Here is an 18,183-nt window from a genome sequence, read left to right as displayed (position 1 = left end):
CTAGAGGCAATGGCGAAAATAACCATTTAAAAGGGATTCCTCTCCAGAAGTTTTTTGTAAAGTTAAATCCAGCCTTTCCACCCTTCTCTCCATCCTTTTACATTTTAAAAAGAAAGGAGTTTGGAATGTGTCAACCTTTACTCAGCTTGCTGCACAAAGCCCCTGCCTTCTCAAGTTGTAGACGTAATGCAATGCTGGGACTAATCTCCCAAACCTCTGGTTTTAATCAAGTCCACGGGGTGCCTGGCTGGAGGGCCCTGGGTGACAGTTGCTAAAGAAGCTCCTATTAATCTAAGGTCAGTCACAATCCTAACCTTAAACAGTAGACGGCTGACTGCATCACTTACGACACACACCAGGCGAAGGCAGAAGAAGCAAGAAGCAAGTCAGATGTCCCTCGTCTGTTAAGTCATGAGTCACTCCAGCAGCTGAGCCTGTGCTCCTTTCCCCAGAGCTCACTGTGCAAGGTCACCGCCACACCACCTCCATCCCCTGAGCTCACTGTCCAGCCATAAAGGAAGGTGCTTCCAAGTTATCACTGGAATAAATGATTTTCCATAAGTAACAAATGAAAATGTTTAGATCTACCAATGACTCAGTCTCTCCATCTCTTCTAGGGGAGCCTGTACTTCTAAACATGTGAGGAAGTTAAAAATACAGAGGAGCAGCATCAATAGACAATGTGCTTTACCTCTTCCTCATTACCTTCCTGGAAAATTGTTGTTCCTAACATCCAGTTTCCTTGAAAAGGAGAAATTTTACTTAACTGTTGTACATTGCAGGTAAGAAGGGACTTCTCTTTTTAGCCTTCATTTCACTGTATGGGTTTCCCTCTCTAGGTACTGAGAGTGGGAAAGGGAGAGAGAGGAGGAGACAAAAATCACAAAGTGTAGTATAAAGCACAGCCTGTGTCAGCAACATGACAAGTCCTCTAATGTCATCAATGTTGACTCTAAGTAATTTCTGGTGGGGTTGAATACATCATTACATTTTTATTTGTGCTCTGCCTGAGGCTTTTCCCTAACCACTAATTGCGAATAAAGAGCTCGAGAGTAAGAGCTTTTGTGAAAGGGCTAGAAAACAAGTAATGTGCTGGTCTGTGGCCAGGTGTCAGTGTACTTTATAATGGAGGAAAAGAGGATTACCGGGAGATTTTTGTTTCAGCCTTTAGTCCAACCAAGATTTAAAAGACTTACAGAAAATGCTTCACACAGAAGTGTGGTAGTGGGGAAGGGAGGATGGGGAAGTGGTAAACACATCCAGTAAAATTCAGGCATAAAAGAATACCCACACAAGTCCACAAAATACAAAAGAACAAGGAGGATCACTTCCTGAGCCATAAATGGATGGATAAGGGCACAGGGTGGGTAGGGCACAGTGGATTAGCCACTAACGGCTTCAGTGATAATTCTGAAACCTGTTCCAATTTATTTTTGGAATGAATTCTTCTCCTGGACAGGTCAAAATTGTGCTTAAAAAATGTTGGAAGATAACAGCTTTTTGAAATATTCTTTTGCCTCTTGCTTCCAGGTGATTTCCTTTTTGTTGAAAACCAGAAGCCGTATAAACCTGACAGGATGGAAAAACAGTCTTTTGATAAAGATGAGGTGAGGCACTGGATGAACTTACACAGTAAGTGAGAGTCTGTATGTCTTGGTCTTGTCCCTTGACCACTCCACATCTCTGGACCTAACAGAGATGGCAGTTCACTTTCTCTGGAAGAAGCCAGTAATGGACACTTGTCTATTGGCTTTGCCCAGAGCAGCAGTTCCTTTCTTTGGGCCCTTTCGTTCCTCTTTGGGTTCCTTTTTCAGAGTCATGGCGGGAGGCCTATGTACAGAGGAAGTCTTCATCTTAAGCTCTTCTTCACTATCTGTGCAGGATTCACTCTCGTAGACCTTTTCAGTTACTGGAAGAACAAAGGAAAAACTGGGATATGAGTGCGTTGAGTCATTTAGAACACTGCTCTCTCGAGAGAATGAGATGTCTGGTTCACTCCAATCCCCTCAGACCCACTGACCAAGGGAGGTGTGCTCACTAACCACCGCAGCTCAATCCTGCTGGGAGATCAGATCCCGCCTCAGGGAGGAAGCAGCATTTTGAGCTCACACAGCCTCTAGCTGGGGCTCAAAATCATCATTCACCCTTACTCCGTCACTGCTATGCCCCATGCCTTTAAGTGGGCCCTTATCATGTGGTTGCCCAAATCCTGCATTTGGGCCTTGGTCTATGCTTAGCTAACTTGTTGAACTCTACAGCAGAACTATCTGCATCTCAAACACCTACTTCTACCTCCATGCGTTGACTGACTTCTTCAGTCTCACCTCCCTGACCCACAGTGCCTGCCATTTCCATCACTGGTGTTCCTGGTCTTAAGCTCTGCTCTACCAGCCAGTCCCCATCCTGCCTAGCCAGACTCATTGCCATGGACCCTCCTGGCTAGTCCTATCCTGATGTCACCCACTGTGAACTGGAGATTAGCTACTCAACTATTCAGTTCTTGGTTCTCAGTGACCCAGGATTTAGTAATGGTCTACATCATGAAGAATGACTATCTCAAGCAAACTTGGTCAGATGACAAACTTGATAGTTTTAAGGAAGGACAATGAGAAAATGAGAAAAAGTTCCCAGTGTTTTTACTCCCTGTCAGCCAAGGGTGTATTTTGCCTTTTCTCCTACCAATAAAATTCACTGATCCCTCCCCACTGGAAACTTTAAAAAAAATTATACCAGTGAGGAGTCACTATAAGGAAGCCCCAAAGGGCACAGGCACAGACAATCGCTTCCAACAATGATGTCCCAGAACTGATGAGGGTCTCTTCAATACTACTGCAGTGCACACACCAACCGCAAGAAACAGTACAATGCCACCCTCCTGTGACTTTAGAGAGATGCAGCAGCTGTACAGTCAACGTCATCTAAATCCTTTCTCAGCAAATGATGGAAAAAGGAAAACACCTTTTCTTAGCTGAATAGAGTAACCTAATATGCATAATGCTCAAATGAGTAAAGTGAAAGGTATTTTTTCCCATTAACAAACAATGATAGTTTTAAACTCTTGATTATTGATCATTTCTTTCTAATAAAATATATCCGCCGAACTCTTCTAGAGGCATAGGCTTTGGAATCAAATACACCTGTGTTCTAATACCTAGTCTGTCACTTACATAATCTCAAATTTTAATGTGTATCAGAATTACTTGAAGGCTCATTTAAACACGTATGGCTGGGCTTTATTTCCAGAGTTTTAGATTCAATAGGTCTGGGGTGAACCCAAGAATTTGCTTTTCTAACATGTTCCCAGGTGATGCTGACATGCTGCTGGCCTGGGGACCATACCTTGAGAATCACCATTCTTTGCTCCCCTGTAAAAGGTGATATGCTGCCCTACGAAATGTACAAATACACCCAGTAATCTTTGGCAAGCACTCTTCAGTGCTATATTTTCCCCTTGCAATGGGCCACGCTGGAGGTCAACTGGCTATAACCAGTGGAGTATTCCTTCACCTTATTCATCTATTCTTATTAAGGTTGCATAATCAACAGTCCCCTCCCTAAGAGTTCCTAGGATTTGTCATTACTTTCAACAGCCTAGAATTCACTTTGGCTGACCCCTGTCAAGTAAGAGGCTAAAAAAACACCAGTAAGTTTTAAATATATACTAAGCGTTCTTGAAGATCTTAAGGCTCCACAGACCAGAGGCATTAGCATCTCCCATGAGCTTATTAGAAACACAGAATCTCAAGTCCTAACCCAGGCCTACTGAATCAGAATTTGAATTTTGTCAAGATCTTCAAGTAATGCATCTACTCAACAAAGTTTAAGAAATGCTGCTCTAAGATACTTCAGGAATTTCCATGGTATACCTGTTAGTTCAACAATTATGATCCCAGAACATCATCCCCATCCTGATGCAACTTCAAAAGCATTAATTACATAACTGGATCTTAGAACAAAATTATGAGCTGTTATTTACTCAATATCTCAAATTAGGGAATTCTAAAGAGCCACCTACAGATATAGAAAAGACAAGACTTGCTCCTCCATAAGCTATATTATGTATTCAAATGGCGGCATGTCTGTAATATTAAACTTCAGCATCAATTAGCTCATTATTTCATGACTAACCACTGGTTGTCTCATTGCCGATTCTGTGCAACGCACTGCTTGAGGGAGTTAAAAACCAGTCAGGGCAGCACCAACAGAATTTCTTAAGCAGAACACTCTGTATATACCTTAAGAGCTAAAAGGAGCATTTCTATATTCAAAGCTGTGGCTACTTCAAACTACAGAACAAAGGAGATTTCAACTTAAAAATACAGGACCTTTATTTTAGCTGAACAACACGCCACTCTTCTGGGCTGCCATAAAAACAGGCCCAGTTTGCATGGGTAAAAGAATTATTTTCCACTCAACTGTCTTGCTCTTAGAAATCCACCCTGTCCAGAAGTCCACCCCAAATTTATCTCAGGGGCCCAACTCCCCAGTCCCTGTAGTAAACTCACAGAAAGGGAAAGATCAGCTTTTTAAACCCACAGACCAACTCCCATCCAGCACAGGACAGGAGAAGCCCCCTGTGCTGGTACGTTTGGAACAGTCTGAGCAGAGAGAGGAAAGCAGAACTCCTTTGTTGGTTACAGGAGCCAAGATTCATTAGGTTGAGCTTGGACTAAAAACCTTAAAAAAAAATGTGCTATGTGAGCACAGTTTTCATTGTTGCATCCAAGGCTCTTAATAGTCCTGTCTGGAGACAGGAGTACAAAAAAGTTCACATCCCATACCTGGCCAAAACTTGAGTACTATGTTTTGAACAAAGCAATAAGTAATTAGCCACAAATTCCCAATGAACTCCCATAAAGATATTCCTGACACTTTTCTTTTGGGGTAGCAGGAGGGAAAAACTGGCAATGATGCTTCAGTCCTCTTAAGTTTAAAAGAATAAAAAATTCAACAGTAAATATGTAAATTACCATTAACAGTCAAACCAAGAGGCTTGAAATTCATTACTAGAAGACTAAAAGCAAAAAACAAACAAATACAACAAAAAAAGACCAAAATCCAGAATTCATAGGCACAAGAAAGTTAGCACTGAAAAGACAGAAATTTCCTGTGTAGAAATTTTATTCCCAATCACATGCTACAATTAAAATGGCAGAGGCCTTTTCAGATGAGTGGGAGGTGGGGAATGGGAGAGGGCTCAAGACTGATGAAAGGTCTTCACTAGTTTTAACAACCACATTGCCTAGGGAAAGTTGATTCTTCAGAGTCTATCAATCTTTTTAAGACAAAAATTTGAACCAGAAAAAGAAAATCAAGAAAGGGAAAAAATACTTCTCTCTAGGAGAGCCAGCATGTGGCAGGTGCCACAGGAAAGGAGAAATGACAATTCTCGGCTATCTCACTAACAAACGGTTGAAGAGCCTAAACCCACAACTTTTTACAAACACAAAAGACAGTACCAGGATCTGAACATCTCATCGGGCCTCAAGTGCTAAATCCTAAAAGCCCCACAGAAGTCGGTCAATCGTGGCAGAACAAGCTAAAACATGGCTGAAGAATCAAGCAATGACTTGACGCATGAATTCTAATTTCCCTCTAGGCCTCCATAAAAAGCACATGCTTTTACCTAACATGGCTTACAAGCAGGAAACATAAAGGAAGTGATTTGGATGAGTCAGACCCCTCTATAGAACAAATGGGACAAAACACAAAGAAGACTCTTGACACTCTCTTCAAAGTCTAGTCATCTATAGGAGCTTCTTTTCCACTGTTCAATGTATAAAACAAACATTCAAAAAAACCCCAAATGTTTCTCAATGTCTATGATTTAAAATTGGTATTGTGGTTTCCATCTTGAAAGTGTTTTTTAAATATATTACTTCACATGAATCTTCACAACAATCCCACATGTAGGCAAAATGGTATTTTCCCTCCACTCCACAGATCAAGAAACTCCCCACCAGAGATGATGTGACTTTTATGCAAGATCTCAAGCATATTACCCAAACAGGAACCTAGGTCTTCTGACTCTAGTTGTAGTGTTCCCTATATTCCACTACTCAAAGTGTGGGCCACAGGAAAGCAGCCCAGCACCACCTGGGGATGAATCATATGCATATTAAAGTCTGAGGCACCCTGCTCTGTAAGGGATTAAGGTGCTCTCCACAGTAATAACTCTATCTCTGGATTTGGAATCAAAAATTTTTCTTACCTATGCAGCCCTCCTCATCCACAAAGGCTTTAGATTTTAGCACACGTTTTCGTTTTCTTTTGTTTTCTCCACTTGAGCCCTAAAAGATCATAGGAAGATCAGAGGATACAACATTAAATTGACCAATCAAGCTACACAGAAAAATAATAAAAGCTTTTTACTCTATAACAATCACCCTCTAATATTCTATGACGATAAAAAGTTAAACAAGTTATCTACAAATTTCCCTTTAGGGGACCAGCCCAACCACAGACAAGTTACGCTCATTGATACTTCATTGAGAAGAAAAGTAGCATGTTGAGCAAAGAACTGTGTTCATTCGGTCAACAAATTTTTGTTGGGTAGTGCAGGCGTCAAGGTTAAAAAGACCAATAGGACAAGGGCCTTAGTGGAGGAGAGAGACAAAGAAAACAGACCATTGCAATCCACTGTGGTAAGGGCTTTAATGGAAGGCCACAGCAGATACTATGGAAGTGCTCAGGGAAGGCCTCTAAACCAGACCAGAGGTCTCCACGGCATCCACCCTTGCTGTGGATACCTGCTAGTTCAATCTTGACACTGCAACGTTACAACTGTCTAATTTAGTATCAAAAGGTATTACTTATACCAACTTCCCTTTCTCTCCACTGGTCTTCCACCCCATTTTCTCTTCAGCTAATGAGGAAATCAGTGCAAAATTTAAATGACAGTCTTAACACAATGAATTAAGGAAAACTAGTAGTCATAAAGGAAAAAAACCACCCATCTTCTCAGTCCTTCATTACCTACACTAACAGAGGCAGACAAGAGCCAGATGAAGATCATTGAAAACTGTATTTCCCCATTTGCAGCCCTTTTCTGGAAGAGCAACAAACCTGCATAAGTTGTTTGTTCTACTCTGTCTTTCACACACTCTGCTGCAAGACTTCACTTTGCACAATGCCAAAAAGAGTTGGGTGGCACAGCTGCCTAAAGCTGGAGGGAATGAAAAACAAAGGAGCTCCCAGGATTGACTTCGGCCACATTCCTGAGATGACACCTTATGGCTGAACTCCCTCTTCAGGTGGGAAGAGAGGGAATGCCCATTCTGCACTACCCATAGGAGAGCAGGACGAGACAGGAGCCGGCTACTGACATCTGTGAAGTGTACAGCAGCGACTAACGTAGCAGAGTAGTTTTATCCTTGGGCGATAAAGGACACATCCCAGTAAAGTTGTACCTTTACAGAAGGAGGCTCTGGCTCAGTCTTCGGCACTTGTTCAGGAGATGGAGAAGCAGGAGGAGGTGGGGATGGTGACTCAGCTTCATAAGCCCCAGGAGAGTCTGGTATGACTGAAATAAGGAATCAAGCTTAGATAAGAGAACTACAGCAGTGTCTGGTACAATGCCTTCTCCACTGGCTCTCTAAACTTCCATGTCCAACAAAGGGTATTTTGCAAGCAGTAATTCATGACAACCAAGGACTCTGCAATTATATAACTATAAATATCTTTAAAATACATATTTTATTAATTTTCATACAAAGAGAATCAAAGAATCAAGAATTATTAGAGCTGGAATATACCTTAGAGATCATCTTAGCTAAGCTTCTAATTTTATAGATAAGTCAAAGTATGAAGTTGTTTTATAAATATTCACTGATCAAAAAAATATCCACTGATCATCTACCATGTGTCACGTATTTCACTTACATTATTTTACTTTATCCTCACAACAAAGAGACAAATACCATTATTCATACATTAGAGTTGAGTAAACAGAGGTTCAGAGAGGTTAGTTAACTTGTCAGGGGCACAGAGCTTGCAACTGAGGCAGCAAGTTTTAGACCCCAGTCAGTCTGATTCCACAGCCTTACTATTCCAACTCTCCCATGCTACCTTATCACTCAGGGCCAGACATTTTCTCTTAAGATCAAGTAAGTGGAGATAATCCTCAGATTATACCAAATGTGAGTACCTTTCATCTCAAGAGCTACAAATCCGTTACAAATATATTTAAAATACACCGACGCATCCACATTCCTTATGCATATGTCACTAAAATTATATTGAGGGAGAATGCTTGACTAAGGCAGACAGACATGGATTCTAGCATATGAATGTGGGCAAGTTGTAAAAAAATCTCTTTGAACTTCAGTTGTATAAAACAGAAATAATAGTAACAGTGATTTTGTGACTGTGGTCTGAGGATTACTTGCCATCACTTGAGATGTATGTTAGACTGAAATTTTCCAGCTGATATTAAGAGCATAAACTGTGGGGTTGGGGAATCATCTTTGACACGATGATCACAATTACAGCTCTAACAACTAGGACTTGCTTGTTAATAAGTGTTTGGGAACTACTTCTCACTTGCCTCACTGATGAGGCTTATTTTGCTACACTGAGATTAGCAGGAAAGAATATTTTAAGGAGAGAAATATTGCTATGGGAGTGGTACCACCTGAAAAGACAGTACCACCAGAGGGATCACATCATTTCTGAATAGTTCCAGAAATAGTATAAGGCCCATAAGAGAGGAAGTGAAAATCCTCAGCTGACCTATTGCTTAATTACCACAAAGAAATTGCTGGTCAAGGGTCTGGGTAAGCTGCTTAGCCTCACCTGCTCCCTGAATCTCCTGGCTGTATTCAAATTCTTAGCACAAGTCTTGGATCTGAAATTCTCCCAACCGATTAGGTCAGTGTTAAAAATTATGACAGTGGAGGGTTCAAGGCCAAATGACCTAAAGAGGTGAAGCAGAACAACAGCCAGAAAGAAACAATAAATTATACACTTCAAGTATGAAATGGGCCCCAAAACTTTATGAACTCTAGGAAATAAAAACATAAAAGGAAAGTGGTCCAGCTATTAACCAGCTCTGGGAAGCTAGAACATGATGGGAGCTCAAGGAAGCAAAAGTCCAGTCAAACCACAGAACGAAGCACCCATTTTTCTGAAGGTATAGCTATTAAGAAAGTTGTGTCACAATGTGTTACAGTGGTGGGAGTGAAGTTTATGCGGTGAGGATGCAAAAAAAAAAGGAATTTTGAGTACTCTCAGTAATAAGTTTAAGAGTTCTTACTCTATTTCCAGTTCTGTAACGACTTGACTTAACCAAGGAAAACACAATCCCAGTGGCACCCTCTAAGACCCCTCTCACTGCACTGTATGGACTGTTTATCTACACTCCCCCTTCAGACTCTAAGCTCCACACAGGCAGAGGCATCACGATTTCCCTAGCACTGAATATACAGAAACTATTTCTTTTAAATAAAGGAAAAGAATCATTTTCTGAACTAAATTTGGGACGATGGGCTTCTAGGTCAAGGAAGATTCAGCATATACCTCCTTCTCCCTTCCACACACCCCCAAAGAGAAACATTATAATGATAATAAAGGAAAGAAATGTTGTAACCCTCTCATAATAGGGAAGAGAACACCAGAGGAGCCAAGAGCTCTTAATGAATAAGAAATTTCAACAAATCCCTGGAAGATGGAAGGCAGATGGGAAAAAGTTGACAAGGGAAGCATCAGTTAATTAGGTGAGTCTGATAGGAGAGGTTACTATATATTATAAAACTTGTATTTTATCTGATTTTTGAAATTGTGTACATGTATTACTTTGTTTAAAAAAATTTTTTTAAACAAAATATTTTAAGAAAGGAAGGACAGGGAAAACAACTAGAATTTTCTGGGCTTTACAAACATTAATCACTCATTTGCACAACAACCCTACAAAACCACTATTACTATTTCTGTTTTATATTGATACAACTGAGGTTCAAAGAGATTTTTTTAAAACTTGCCCACATTCATATGCTAGAATCCATGTCTGCCTGCCTTAGTCTCTATTACCAAGCCAAGCATTCTCCCTCAATATATTTTTAGTGACATAAGCATAAGGAATGATGGATGCATTGGTGTATTTTAAATATATTTGTAACGGATTTGCAGCTCTTCAGATGAAATGTTCTCAAGTAGTGAAATATCACTCACCCCAGGAAAGCAACCTTTGTTGGGGCAGCATAAGAGCTGTGGTAAAACTAATTGCAGGAATCCAGTAATGTAACATCTGTTTATCAGAGAGTTTTCTGGAAGAGATGGGTAACTAGAATTCTTGAAAATCATTCATAGCTTCCTAGGAAATTTTTTTAACTACTTATCTTAACCTTTAAAAAAGGGGCAGTGGGGTCATTTGCTTAACATTCTCTATAAGCAATTTGCAAGGACTGAAAATGGTAGCAAGGACTGAAACATACCATTTAAAACTACTTTTTCCTAGCAATATAGATATTACTCTTAATGTTGTTTCTCTCTGGGTCTGGCCTTTTCTTGCTTTACAGAGGGAGTATGTACAATAGAACTGCTAAAGGTGCTTATGACTCTGCCAGGGAGAAAGAGAAAGGAACAGTCCCTTGGGTAGAGAGTTAAGGATATGAAGTTGACGGGAATTTTCTGAGAGAAGGTACTTTCAAGTGTGTTTATTACCATTAAATGCTTACTGAAATTCAATAGGAAAAGTGGGGTGAATAATAAGAAAACTGACTATATGTTAAGCACTGTCCCGGCACTTTTGACGCGGCATCTTATTTAATGTTCATAAAAGGCCGGCACAGTTTGTGATAACATCCCTATATTAGAGATGAGAAAACAGGAATTGATTAAGTTAAGTAATCTGCCTAAAGTCACATGGTCAGTGGTAAAGGTTAAGATTTAAACCCAGGTCTGTCTAACTGCAAAGTCTCTGCCATTTCCTCCACTCCTGCTGCTCATGTACTAACTTCTAGCTGAAAATAGCATATTGAACTAATAGTGTAACAGAAATAAAACAATAATAGGTTAGAGACTGTATGAAGGTTTAAAACGAAATCCCACTGGCTTTGAGACAAAGAAGAAATTTAGGAATAAAATGGCAAAGGTTTATAAATTTAGTCAGATGCCAAAAATTATCTTTGCCAGAAAAAAAATCTGAGAAAAAAATCTGAGAGCCTCTGCTTTATATCATCTGCTGTTATAGGTTGTCCACCTCTTTCACATTTCTTCTCCCTTCCAAACTAAATAACCCCACTCATATTTCTAATCACTTAAGGGTATTATTTTTGTGAGAATATTTCAGAAGTATGTAAAGAGTGTTCAATCAACCACAGTAATTCCTTGACTTAGAGCTGACTCCTTCACTAATACTAGAGTATCTAGTTTACTTTTTTAATGTACATTAGGATGATGGCTTCAAAGACTTTTTTAGAATCTTCCTCAAGTTCTTTTCCTGGTTGGAGTTTAGGGAAAACTGTTCTAATTAGCACATATTCCTAAGTTACTTGCTTAGTTATTTTCCTGTGTGTCTGCATAGATTTGCCTCTATTTCCTTCAACTCTTAACCAGTCAGAATGTTCCTTGATGGTTGTTTCATCACACACTTGGGAATCTTCCTTTCTGTAGTCTTGGTTAAAGCATTTTGATAAATGACATGGAATGAGTATATAGCAACTGCCCCACTGGGATGCTCACAATACCCTATCCCTATCCATTCCACAGTCAATGGAAACCCTAAATCCATGGAAGAGTCAAAGATGTACCTCTGCCATAGACATATTCAACTTTCTTGTACAATTTCTTACATATATTCATGTCCTTTGCATTACTGTCACCTGTATATATAATTTGCTTTTTCACTCACTTGAGCTAATATCCCCCCACTTTTGGGGAACCTCTGTTACCATTTTCAGTGCTTCTTACAGTAGTTTCTGGTAAGAGTAGAGTCTAACAAGTTTAGCTTTGTCCTTCAACAGCATAGCAGGTTCCTTTTTTTGCATTCATTTTTCTTTAATCTCTTTTTAGTGTCAGTTTGTTTACTTTTGTCTACCTTTATATGATGCTGAATCCCTTTGGACGAGAGTTCCCCTGGCCATTACCAAAAATGTTTTATACAATTTAGGCCATGAGTTCATGGAGAATCAATCACAGCAGCTCAAGTTTTTCACCACTGGTTCTCAAACCAGGCTTTTCAGGATCGAAGTCATCTGGCATATCAGTCCAACCCAGGTATGGTTCTCTTTGGTCTCCTCCTTTTTCTGTACACTTTCATTTACACATTTTAGGAAGGATACCTGATACTGGCTCTTAGAATAATTGATATTCTTTTAAAAGGCACAGTAATTTTTCAGGCAAGACTCTTGTCCTTATTCTGTTCGCTTATTGTACAACAGTGTCTACAACTTAAAACTGGAAGGGTTCACAGTGTCATTCCCTCTCAACAATGACCATACAGATTCTTCATCTTAGCATGGTTTTACTTATGTGGTACAAAACACCACCAATACCCCTGATGCCTACAATATTACCCATTTTATAAGATTCACATGAAGGTACCCAAAGGAAGAGCTCCATTTTATTTTTTAAAAAAGAAAACGTCTTTGATAATAAATGTAATAATCCTTATTCTCTTTCCCTTTGTGTTTGCTACTTTGACAAATTATCATAAGATTATGGTTCTTGTCAAAAGGTTAAAGTAGGTTTTAAACAGAAATAGGTACACTGTGTCTCTCAGTGCTAGGATTACTATTGTCACTGTGACCCATAATAAGTAACTTTTTAGCTCCTTGAACCTAAAATCATCATAATAAGAACTGACCCTTCTATGGACCGAATGTTTGTGTTCTCTCAAAATTTATATGTTGAAGCCCTAATCCCCAATATGATAGAAGTAGGAGGCAGACCTTTGGGAGATAATTAAGTCTCGAGGATAGGGCCCTCATGAATGAGATTAGAGACACAAGAAAGATGATTTCTCTCTTTGCCATGGAGGATACAGCAAGAAGGTGTCCGTCTACAAATGAGGAAGAGAGCTCTCACCAGGAACTGAATCAGCAGGTACCTTGATTTTGGACTTCTTAGCCTTCAGAACTGAGAGGAATAAATTCCTGTTGTTTAAGCCTCTCAGTCTATGGTATTTTTGTTATAGCAGCCCAAATTGACTGAGATAATAATCTCACTAGCCAAAAATTAAAATTAACATTAAAAATTAAAATTTAAAAAATTAGCAATGCCCACCTTCATCTTCACTGCTATCAGACTCAGGAAGTTTGATTCTTCTCCTCTTTTTCTTTATGTTTTCAGTTTCTTTTGTCTCATCATCAGATAACTCCACTTGCTTCCTCCTGTTGCTGTTTGGGAATAATTTAAGCATGTTACACAAAATAAAAATATAAGTATTGTGCTACTGTCAGCCTTGCTTCATAACTCATGATCTTAATTCCAGAGGGTAGAAAGTAAAAGTCGTAATAGACCCATAAGGATACTCTGCTAATTGACCACAACTAGGTCACTTCATGGGGTAACCAGAATAAAAACTTTCTCTAGCTCTCTAAAGACCACTGTAAGCTACTTACCAGGTTATTGAAAATTTTTCCAAATTCCTTCTTACTTCCCCTACTGGCCTTTCAATCATTCAACAAGCATGAAATAAGCAGCTACTACCTACATAAAGGCTTTTTGCTAAACACTCAGATGCAAAGATCAAGAAAATACCATTGTTCTCAAGAAGCTCTGGCAGGAAAAATGGGTATAAATACCACTAACTATAAAATACAATGTGATAAATTTTACTGGACAAATAACCTAGATCCATCTTGACATTATTTAGCTCCTCTGTCTGGATACTCCACCACACTATTCATTCAATCAGCAATAATTTATCAAGGGCCTAGTGTGTGTTATAGACAAAAATAAGTACAAGACATAGTTTTTACCTTCAATCTTATTTCTTATGTAACTAAATATCAACTTATTTTTCTACCTTAAGCTAGAAAAATAACAAATTAAACACAAAATAAGTAGAAGGAAATAATAAAGAGCAGAAATCAATGAAATAGAAAATTTTAAAAGGTGAAAGTTATTTTTCAAGAAAAGATTAATAAAATTAGTAAAACTTTTACAAGACTGATAAAGAGAAAAGTATACATTACCAATGTTAGGAATGAATGAAGAAATCTATAGCGATACCTACAGATTCCATAGATACTCAAAGAATAAGGCTATATATATTATAAACAATTTTATGCCAATAAAGTCAACAACTCAGATGAAATAAATTCCTTTAAAAACACATTCAAAATTGACCCCAAAAGAATAAGAATATTTGAATAGCTCTATTTAAAGAAATCAAATTCATAATAAAAATTTCCCCACAAAGAAAACTCCAAGCCTGGATCCACTGGTGAATTTTATCAAACTTTTAAGAAAGAAACAATACATACCTTACACAAACTTTTTTGGAAAACAGAGGAGGAGGAAACTCCTCTCAACTGATTGTATGAAATGGGCATAACTTTGATACTGAAATCTGACAAAGACATTACCAGCAAAGAAATTAACTGATTATAGCCCCCAGAAATATAGATGCAAAGAATTCTTAACATAACATTAACAAATCGAATCTAGCAATATATAAAAAGGATAATACATCATGACCAAGTGGGGTTTATCTCAAGAATGCAAGTCTGGTTTAACATTTGAAAACCAGTCAGTGTAATTCACCACATTAACAGAAACACCATACGATCGCCTCAATAAATGCAGAAAAAGTATCTGTCAAAATTCAACACCCATTCATAAAACATTTCCGCAAACTAGGAATAGAAAAGACTTCCTGAATCTGGTAAAGGGCATCTACTAAAAACATACAGTTAATGTCCTACTTGGTGGTGAGATCCTGAATGTATTCCTGGCAATAACCATCAACAGCGAGTGTTGTACCCATGGTTAGAAACATTTTAATCCATCCCTATCACATGTTCCTAGGAGGTGAGGCCCACTGGACAGAGAGCTCTGACCCTCTGCAACGTCAGCATTTTGTTGATGTTTTCTAATAGCGTAGCCCCAACCTTGCCACAAAAGTCAAGTATGTCTGGGCCTATCAGTGCTGACAGTGTCCTTTAGAATTTCTTTCAACAGACTAGCTCCTACCAACTATGAGGTAGTGTCTCAAATTCCTGGATTCATTTTTAACAGCTTGTGTGCTTTTTATTTTCTTTTCTAATTACATTTTACCACTTGAAAAATAAACTCATTGATATAAAAAGAAAACAAAGAAGTTTTTCTCTTAAATTTCACTGGAAACAGTAACCCCTCATTTGGCAATCTGAGGTGAAAAACAGACACAGAGACATACAATCAGGCACACTTATGCCATGTCCACAAATATAAAATGAAGTAAAGGAGAAGACAGTCAATTTAAATCAATGGGGCCCAAAAAACTGGCCTTGGGCTCTAAATCACCTGAACTGGCTGATTCAAGTTCTGCTTCACTAGACAGGCTATGGAGCTTCTCTCTTCATTTTGGTTATACAGCTGTATCCCTAAGGCTATCCCTAGTAGGATTTAGTGCTCAGCTGAAAACTGCCTGCTTGTCAATAAGCCCAAAAAGACCTTCTCACCCCCAGCAGAGACACTCTTCCCCCACAAGTAACAAAATTTTCCTACCTTTTTTTTTCCTTCTGCTGCATCTTAACAGGCTCTGCTTTTTTGCTAGATTTCTTCAGGCCCACAGGGGCTGCCAGCTTTGGTTCAGTGACAGACAGTGGAGGTTGCTCCACCTTTTTTTCTTCTTTCACTGCTTGTTCTGAATCCAAATTGACTTTAATTTTATCTGTAAATAAAGTATAGCAGACGACATATAACCCCATCGTGCAATATTAATCTATCATTCCTTTGACAGTTTACTAAGTGCCAGGTAATATATTAGGAACAGGGGCTAAAGGGATAAAAAACAGTCCCTGTCCTAACAGAGCTCATGGTCTAGTCAGAGAACATTTCTCCATTCCAACTACCACTCTAGCTATAACTGTTTTCATTTCTGCCTCCTGCTAATCCCTCATTATATCACAGCCCCCAAGCCAAATGATAGTAAACGTAGCACTTAGGAAAAAAATGAATACAACTTTATGAAGTACCAACATTCTCATTTGTTAGATGAGGAAATTAAGAGTCAGAGGGATTAAAAGATGTTTCCCAAGAGTATGCAGCTTATGAATTCTGAAAACAGAAAAGCGTCTCCTTTGTATACGCAAAAAAATATGAAACACCTTTTTAAGCAAAGAATAACAGATGATGACTTTTTAATTTTGTCACCAATGCTGTAATTTTTTGAAATATATAAAGCATTAAGGTTTTTGTTACTGAAACAGACTTCATATCATAAAATTTACCCTTTTCAAGTGTACAAGTCCATGTTTTTTTTTTTGTTTTTTTTTTTGTTTTTTTTTTTTTGCGGTACGCGGGCCTCTCACTGTTGTGGCCTCTCCCCCTGCGGAGCACAGGCTCCGGACGCACAGGCTCAGCGGCCATGGCTCACGGGCCCAGCCGCTCCATGGCATGTGGGATCTTCCCGGACCGGGGCATGAACCCGTGTCCCCTGCATCGGCAGGCGGACTCTCAACCACTGCGCCACCAGGGAAGCCCAAGTCCATGGTTTTTAATTGCAACAACACCACCATCCAATTTTAGAACATTTCATCACCCCTAAAAGAAACCCTGTACCCATTAGCCATCACTCTCCAACCCATCCCTTAACAACCACTAATATACTTTCTGTCTCTATAGATTTGCCTATTCTGAACACTTTGTGTAAATGGAATCATATAACATGTGGCCTTCTGTGTTTGGCTTCATTTATTTTGCATAACATTTCAAGGTTCATCCATGTTGTAGCATGCATCAGTATTTCATTCCTTTTCATGGCTGAAAAATATTCCATCATATGGATATATCACATATCATTTAACCATTCATCACATGATAGAACTTTTTGGTTATTATGAATAATGCTGCTATGAACATTTGTACAAGATTTTGTGTGGACACACAGTTTTAATTCACTTGAGGAGATACCTAGGAGTGGAAGTGCTGGGTAAATATGTTTAATTTTTTGAAGCACTGCCACACTGTTTTCAAAGTGAGCACATCATTTTACATTCCCTACAGCAATGTATGAGGGTTCAATTTCTCCACATTCTTGCTAACACTTGTTATTGTCTGGCATCAAGTTTTAAATGGTTCAAATACCAACAATCAACTCTTCATCCAGCTCTCAAGCTTCATTTTCATTGCACTGATCTTGTCATGTGTCAAATACAATAAAAACATTCATAATTTTACTCTAAACATTAAGCCTTGAAAAAAACATCTGTTAAATAAATCAGCTTTGTAAGCCATTCTTTTAATTAAGTGAATATTTCATTCCTTTATTTTATCCAGGTTTCCCCCCTCCCTCTATTACATTCTATCATAATATCCTGTTACTCTCTGCCTAGCTATTATAATCATTAAGTATTTTATTTTTTCTGTATTTGTCTTTCTATTCCAGTAGAATATAAGGGCCATGAGGACATTTTCTGCATTGTATCACTAGTGCATAATAGTGCCAAGCATGTAGTAGGTGCTCAATAAATATTTGCTAAATAAACACATGAATAAATAAATGTATACTTCTGTTTGACTTTTACAACTTGCAGTCATGTTTTATGTATTTTAGAAATAATAGTAATTTTAAAATTCACTGGCTTTTAAGGTTACAAACATATTAAAAACAACAACAACAACAACAAATAAAGATGTGGGCCTCATCAACGTTGCCAAGAAACCACACAATCTGATTGGGTATAATGGACTAGCACCAGCCGTGCAGGCCAGTGACATTAGCATGACATATTTTCACAGAAGTAGGGAGCCCTCCTTATGCACTGTGCCTGCAGTAACACAATCATGCCTCCCAATAACCTGAGAGTAGCAAATTTTCAATATTGCTTCAGAACATAAAAATGTTCTCTGATACCTTTTATGGCAAATAAAAAAACTATTACCCCAATCTGTCCCCTAACTACTATTTTGACCATCACAGAAAAGCAGATTTCTGACTAATTTTGCTTGCATAGGCATGTAACAAAACTGCTTCCCACAAAATCTTTGTAAAGTGCTATGCTCCAAGAAGTGCGCCATAATTATCCTGCAACTCCT

At 38.7% G+C, this 18,183-nt stretch overlaps 1 protein-coding gene across 1 annotated transcript in view; it reads right to left on the bottom strand.

Moving 5' to 3' along the window:
* Positions 1-1,152: 1,152 nt before the first annotated feature.
* Positions 1,153-18,183, bottom strand: part of POLD3 (DNA polymerase delta 3, accessory subunit) — a 43,049-nt gene continuing 26,018 nt past the window's right edge. The window contains exons 8-12 of the mRNA XM_081238758.1: positions 15,652-15,817; positions 13,222-13,334; positions 7,410-7,522; positions 6,212-6,290; positions 1,153-1,909 (exon numbers count right to left, since the gene is read on the bottom strand). Of these exons, the coding sequence (XP_081094884.1) occupies positions 1,707-1,909; positions 6,212-6,290; positions 7,410-7,522; positions 13,222-13,334; positions 15,652-15,817 (674 nt within the window). The 3' untranslated portion in view covers positions 1,153-1,706. The remainder of the gene's footprint in view (positions 1,910-6,211; positions 6,291-7,409; positions 7,523-13,221; positions 13,335-15,651; positions 15,818-18,183) is intronic.

Source organism: Mesoplodon bidens (genome assembly GCF_964165515.1).
Source record: "Mesoplodon bidens genome assembly, chromosome: 7".
Lineage (NCBI taxonomy): Eukaryota > Metazoa > Chordata > Mammalia > Artiodactyla > Ziphiidae > Mesoplodon > Mesoplodon bidens.
This window is presented reverse-complemented; position numbering and strand designations above follow the sequence as displayed.